A 7,500-nucleotide genomic window follows, 5' to 3' on the forward strand; every position below is an offset into this window, starting at 1 on the left:
GGGAGGGGGAAGAGAGGAGGAGAGGAGGGGAGGGGGAAGAGAGGAGGAGAGGAGGGGAGGGGGAAGAGAGGAGGAGAGGAGGGGAGGGTGGGAAAGGAAGTGAAGAGAGGAGTGCGAGGATGGGGAGGAGCGACATGAGAGCGAGCGAGAGGAGGGAGGCGGGTAGAGAGGAGCAGGTAGAGAGAGAGGGGAGGGAGGAAGAGAGGAGGGAGCGAGGGGGAGGGCGGAAGAGAGAGGGAGTGGAGGGGAGGGGAGGCGAGAAGAGAGGAGAGTAGCGGGGAGAGGAGGGGATAGGAGGGGAGAAGCTAGAGGAGAGGGGAAGGTCGGAGGAGGAGGATGCTGGGAAGGGGATGGGTGATCGTGAGGAGAGGAGGGAGAAGATCGGAGGAAAAGGAGGGTCGGGGAAGCAGGCACAGGTATGCGATAGAGGCAGGCAAAGGAAGGGAGATATTCAAGCGAGGATTCACCCAAGGCTGGAAGGAAGGTTAGGCAGGAGTACGGAAGGTCCGAGGAAGGATCAGAGAAGAGCGAAAAGGGGTAGGTCACGGACAGGACAGGAAGGATCTACAGGACAGGGATAGGGACAGGATACGGAGGAATAGGGCGGAGGGGGAGAATGAGAGGAAGAGAGGAGAGGGAGAAGGAGGGAGAAGAGAGGAGAGGGGAAGGGGGAGGAGAGGATAGGAGGGGAGGGGGCAGAAAGGAGGAGAGGAGAGGGAGAAGGAGGGAGAAGAGAGGAGAGGAGAGGGGGGAGGGGGAAGGGGGAAGGGGGAAGGGGGAGGATAGGATAGGAGGGGAAGGGAGGATGAAAAGAGGAGGAGAGGAGAGGGAGAAGGAGGGAGAAGAGAGGAGAGGGGAAGGGGGAGGAGAGGAGAGGAGGGGAGGGGGATGAGAGGAGGAGAGGAGAGGGAGAAGGAGGGAGAAGAGGGGAGAGGGGAAGGTGGAGAGGAGGATAGGAGGGGAGGGGGGAGAAAAGAAAGGAGAGAGGAGGGGACGGAGGAAAGAGTAGGATGGCGAAGCTAAGAGAGGACGGAGAGTCGAGGGGAGGAGGAAGAGAGCGAGGAGATGAGGAGGGGGAGGCAGTGGGGAAGAGAAGGAGGAGAGGAGGGAGGAGGAATAGAGCAGGAGGAGAGCGAGCGGGAGGGGAGAAGAGAGGAGGAGAGCGCAGGGCGAGGGAGGGAAGAGAGGCAGGAGAGGAGGGGAGGGTAGGGGAAAGGATGTAGAGGAGAGGAGGGGGAACGTAGGGGGAAGAGAGAGCGCAGGGAGGAGGGGAGGGGATGGAGGAGGATGAGGAGAGAGAGAGGCAGTCGGGTGCAGGGGGAAGAGAGGAGGAGAGGAGGGGAGGAGGAAGAGAGGAGGAGAGGAGGGGAGGGGGAAGAGAGGAGGAGAGGAGGGGAGGAGGAAGAGAGGAGGAGAGGAGGGGAGGGGGAAGAGAGGAGGAGAGGAGGGGAGGAGGAAGAGAGGAGGAGAGGAGGGGAGGGGGGAGAGAGGACGGATGAGGAGGAGGAGGGGGTAGAGAGGATGGAGGAGGAGAGGAGGGGAGGGGGAAGAGAGGAGGAGAGGAGGGGAGGAGGAAGAGAGGAGGAGAGGAGGGGAGGGGGAAGAGAGGAGGAGAGGAGGGGAGGGGGAAGAGAGGAGGAGAGGAGGGGAGGAGGAAGAGAGGAGGAGAGGAGGGGAGGAGGAATGAAGAGGAGGACGACGGAGGGTAGGGGGAAGGCACACACAGAGGTGGGACGAGGAGGGGAGGAGGGAAGAGAGGAGGAGTGGCAGGGGAGGGAGGAAGAGAGAGAGGAGAGTGAGAGGGAGTGGGGAAGAGTGGAGGAGAGGACGGGTGAGGAGGGAAGAGAGGATGGGACGAGGAGGGGGGAGGGGGAAGAGAGGAGGCGAGGAGAGGGGGAAGAGAGGAGGCGAGGAGAGGGAGAAGGAGGGAAGAGAGAGGGGAAGGAGGGGAAGGAGGAGTGATATGGAGGGTAGGGGGAAGTGAACAGGACAGGAGTGGAGGGGAGGGGGACTGCAAGAGGAGGAGGGAGAGGGAGGGGCAGGGGGAAGAGAGGAGGAGAAGAGAGGGGAGTAGAGGAGAGAGAAGAAGGAGAGCAATAGCAGAGCGGAGAGAGGCAGCGGGGGAGGAGGAGGGCGGGAAAGGGGACGAGGCCGGGGGAGTGGAGAGGGGGAAGGGGGAGAAAGAAGGGATAGAAGGAGAGGCAAGGGAAACGAGAGGAAGGATGGAGCGAATAAATGAAGAGATATGAAGATGGATAGGATGGCGAATGAATGAAAGGAAAGGAGGAGAGAAGAGAGGGGAAAGTAGGAAATGGAAAGAGGGGAGAGGTGAAGGAAGAAGGAGGAAAAAGGGCTAAGGAGTGAGTGGATAAGAGAGAGAGAGAGAGAGAGAGAAGGTGAGATGAGAAAGACCCCTCCCCCTGGTGAGAGAGAGGAGTGATGAGAGGACCGAAGAGAGACGATGAGAGAGAGAGAGAGAGAGAGAGAGAGAGAGAGAGAGAGACACAGAGAGAGAGAGAGAGAGACACACACATACACACCTACACCTACCCCACCACACACCCCACACTCAACCGCACCCCCCACCCCCCACCCCACCCAACACACAAAATCCACGTATATCTGCATGTGCAATATCTTGGCAAAAGCCCCTAGTACGTTATTCATGCGACCGCCCGACAGGGCACGCTCGGCAAGGCAGTCGGAACTAGGCGGTCGTATAGCACACATAGCTGGACAGGCTGTTGCTTGTGAGAGATTTATGTTGCAAAGTTTGGGTGGGGAGGGAAAGGGGTGGGTGGGGGAAGGGGGAGGGGGGGAAGGGGGAGGGGGAAATGGGAGTAAGGGGGAAGGGGAGGAAGGGGGGAGGGGGAGATGGGAGGGGAAGGGGGGAATAGGAGGGAAGGGGAGGAAGGGGGATTTGGGAGAGGGAAGGGGAGAGGAAGGAAAAAGAAAGGAGGGAGGGATGGAAGAGGAGGGGAAGGAAGAGAGGAGGTAAAGAGGGGGAGGAAGAGATGAGGGAAACGAGGGGGAGAAGGGAGGAAGGAGAGGAGAGGGATGAAAAGAAAGAAGGGGAAGAAAGAGGAGGGAGGGAGAGGAAGAAAGGAGGGGAAGGAAAAGGAAGGAGGTAAAAGAGGGGGATGAGGAGGAGGAAAAATAAGAGAAAGCGGAAGAGGAGGAGGAATAGGAAGAAGAATAAAAAAGAAGGCGAAAAGCTGGAAGAGGAAAGTGAAGAAAAGAAGGAATGAATTAAAGGGAGGAAAGGAAGGAAGAGGGAGGAGGGGGAGGAAGAAGAAATAGAAGAAAAAAATGAATAAGGAAAGTGTAACTGGAAGAGAGAGCGATTAAAGGCGACGAAAGAAAATGCAAAAAAATAGAAGAAAACAAAAAACGAGAGAAATGCAGCGCTTGTCAAAGTGAGCGAGAGAGAAAGAAAGGTTTGTTGCAAAAATCAACAACAAATGTCTAGCGCGATATTAGGTATGTAAAGTCGTGGCTGAGGGAGGGATGAGGGGAGGAAGGGGAAAGGGGAGAGAGAGGAAGGGAAGAGGAAGAGAGGGGGAGAAGAGAAGAAGAGGGGGAGAAGTAGAGAAGAACGAGGAGGGCGAGAGATGGTAAGGGAAGAGGGGAGAAGGGGAAGCTCGGCAGAGAAAGAGAAAAAGGGGGAAAAAGGTTTTGCTTGGTTTTCAGCGTTATAATGCATACCACGCACTCAGCTCAATCTGTCCTGTCTATAAGTTATCCTATCGTGCTGACGGTCATTCTCATTCTTTTTTTCTCTAATGTATATATATATATATATATATAAATATATATAGTTATTATATATATATATATATAGTTATATCTATATATATTATATCATACACAACACACCACACACAAACACACACACACACACACACCCACGCCACACACAACACACACACACACACTCACTCACCCCACACACACACACACACTGAAACACAATCATGTAATATATCATATATGATTAGATAATCGCTCGTGCGCCTTATATCATATATATTATTTTATATATATATTTATATATATAATATATTCTATACACAGTGTATATTCTATATATATATCGTATAGTTATATATATATATATATTTATTATATATATAATATATATATATTATATATGTATATATACTATATATATATATATATGTTATCTATGTATATATTCATATTTTTATCTCTATATTATATATTATATATATATTATGTATATATGTATATACAATATATAAATTATACTATATATATATATATATCCTATCTATATTATATATCATATACATTATATCATATTACTTATATACATATATATTTATATATTTATATATATTTATATATATTTTGGTTATATATATATACAGATATGTGTATATATCTATGCTATATATAACATTATTATATATTATATATATATATTTACTATAAATCATATATATAATTATTATATATATATCTTATATTAAATAGCTATATATATATATTGATATCAGATATATTATATATATATACGAATATATATATATAATATATATTATCTAGATATATATACTATATAATATATACTATATACTATATATATCTATATCTTTATATTTACACACACACACACACCAATATATGATTATATAAATATATATATAGATATATTTATATATATAATATAGATACGTCTTCTATATATATAATATGTATCTGTTATGTATGCTAATAGAGCAATAGAGAGACGAGCAGATGAGAGTGTGAGAGTGGAGAGAGAGATGAAGAGAGCGAGAGAGAGATCTGAGAGAGAGAGGCGACCGACGAGAGAGAGAGAGAGAGAGAGATAGTAGATAGATACATTAAGAAAATACACTAAATATCCATAATGTATGTATAATAACCATACATACATACATACATACATACACACGCACATTGTAATAACATAACATATATTTGTTACTTTATATATATAATATTATATAATATATATTATCTATATATATATTAAATTTATGTATCTCTCCTATATCAATAATATATTTATATTTAAACTATATATATATATATTTTATCTATATACTTATTATATGTACACCACACACATATATATCAGTAGATAATTTTACCTATATGAATCCACATAGTATTTGAACGTATGTGATATCGTATAATAGATTTTTTTATATGTCTATTTTCTATCTATCTTTCTATATGTATATATATATATATATATATATATATATATATATATAATTATAATTTATATATATATAAATATATAATATCTTATAATATATTTATATCATATTAGGTATTTATATATATATATATATTTATATTATATTGATATATATATATCTGATATATATATCTGTCCCTCCCTCCTTTACTCTTTTTCTCTCTCCCTACCTTTCCTTCTCTCTCTCCCTCCCTCCCTCCATCTCCACTCCCCTCTTCCTCTCCATCTATCTTCCAGCTCCCTCCTCATTCTTCTCAACCCTAGTCAGCTTTTTATAAAAAGGAAAAAAAAAAAACTGCGATCACATATTTTCAGGATGTATCTGTACGTGCGTGTATTCAAGTTTGGCAGTATTTTAGTGCACATATCGGCAAGCGTATTGGTATGTATAGTACGCGGATATAACAGTAAGATATCAGAGTAAATGTTTGAAAAAATAGATGCTCAAAAATAACAGCTCCATATACAATGTTAACGGACCACAAAGGCTAAAACCGCCCCATGAAACGGTTACGTGGAATCGATTTTAAAATTCAAATCGCCGGCGGGAGAGAACGGTTATGAAACTCCGACCGGATAAAATGTATCCAAACAAACACGGCTCAAGCGATCCCAGTCTGTGATCAACTCTGGGAAACTATGTTGTGTTGTTTTTAATGTATTCATTTTGGTGTCATTTTTTTTTTTTTCTTTTTTATTTTTGGAAAAGTTTGGGATGAAATCGGATGTTTATTGAGTGATATATTTTTTTTTCGTCGCTTACCACTGGCTTTATTTGGCTTTGGTTAATTTCACTGTAATGAGCTTCGTTTTAATGGTTTTGTTAATTGTTTAGTAATGAGTATTGACAATCAGTGTATTTGATACCGGATTAATTACTTCGTCATCATGGGTAGGACTGGTTATTGTTTTCTCCTTTGTTTATTTCCGATTTTAGTACTACACTATTAATACTACACTACATGTAATGTTAACTGTGCTATTAATCTTGATTTTACTCTTATGCTTCATTTTTTTTATCATCTTTGTCCTTATGAAATGACTATTAATGATGCTTTCAGTTGTAATAGTAATTTTAATAATGTTAGAATAGCACTGATAAATAAAGCATGTAAATGATAATCATGAAAGTAATAACGATAGTAATAACAAAAATTATAATAACAATTAATTTAAGAATCAGATTAATGAATAACATTTATAATGATGACGATTCTCCTACCACTAATAACGCAAGCAAATAATAATAACATCAATATTTCTTCTAAACACCACCTCCCCCACCCCAACAGAGGCAACTACACGAACAACGGATGAAGAAACAGCGTCAGAGCTCCGGCCTGATGCAACCTTCGGAAAGGGCTAAGTCCGCTAAGTCCCGGCCTAGAACAGCGGGAGGCACTTCGGTCTATAACGCGGGATTGCATGGTAAGTGTTTTGAATTTTAGCTTCTTTTGGTGGCAGTGGTGGTATTAGGTGTTTGGTGGCAGCGTTGGTTATTGATTATTTTTTAGGGTGGATGCGGGGTTTGTGAGTTGCCTATGTGTGTGGATGTGTGTTTACGTGTGGAATGTGCTAGTTCTCGTTTAAGTTCGGTTATACTCACGTAGGTATCTAGAGTTTTTAGCTTCTATCTGTGATGGAATCATTTGGTTCAGATAATTTTCATTTTTTTCCACATGTGTACTGCTCTGCATAACTAGGATTAAATCATCCCCCTTTTCTTTTTTGCTTTACTTAACTTCCTAAACTTTTATGGGTCTTTAAGTGCCACCATATTGCTCAACTACACCGGCTATAAACGATAGCGACTGCGCGGGCAACACAATCGACATATATCGACTATTGAGAGAGACAATCAAACATCAAACATAGTCCCTTTACTACTATTGGTAACCTCAGGCATAGCTGACGATGTGTGTTTGCGATACAACTAACGAACATGCCCTAGATGCCGGTCGGAAAGGTGTCGACTGTACAACCATTTTTGACAACAGAGCTGTCTCCCTGTTGCTTTGCTAAGCTAGAGGAGGTCAAATTGTTGTCTTTTTGGGTTAATTTAGTTGACTTATAAGAGCAAAGAGTGACTCGGAAAGCGCCTAAAATAATAAGGTTAAATGTGTATGGTTTTCATTTTATATTTATGTATGTTTTCTTAGGGGTAGTTTGCCTCATAAAGAATTGAAAATCCGTATAATAATGATACTGACTTTAGCAAGTAATATTCTTAATACGCTGGTGTTATCAGG

At 43.3% G+C, this 7,500-nt stretch overlaps 1 protein-coding gene across 2 annotated transcripts in view; it reads left to right on the forward strand.

The window, feature by feature from the left end:
- Positions 1-7,500, forward strand: part of ktub (Tub domain-containing protein ktub) — a 186,835-nt gene that overhangs the window by 76,986 nt on the left and 102,349 nt on the right. For both annotated transcript variants that reach the window (XM_086535220.1, XM_086535219.1), the window contains exon 3: positions 6,544-6,679. In XM_086535220.1, the coding sequence (XP_086391346.1) occupies positions 6,544-6,679 (136 nt within the window). The remainder of the gene's footprint in view (positions 1-6,543; positions 6,680-7,500) is intronic.

The sequence above is a fragment of the Penaeus japonicus genome, unplaced genomic scaffold (assembly GCF_977035675.1).
Source record: "Penaeus japonicus unplaced genomic scaffold, GWHDUDI00000001_assembly GWHDUDI00000042, whole genome shotgun sequence".
Classification (NCBI taxonomy): domain Eukaryota; kingdom Metazoa; phylum Arthropoda; class Malacostraca; order Decapoda; family Penaeidae; genus Penaeus; species Penaeus japonicus.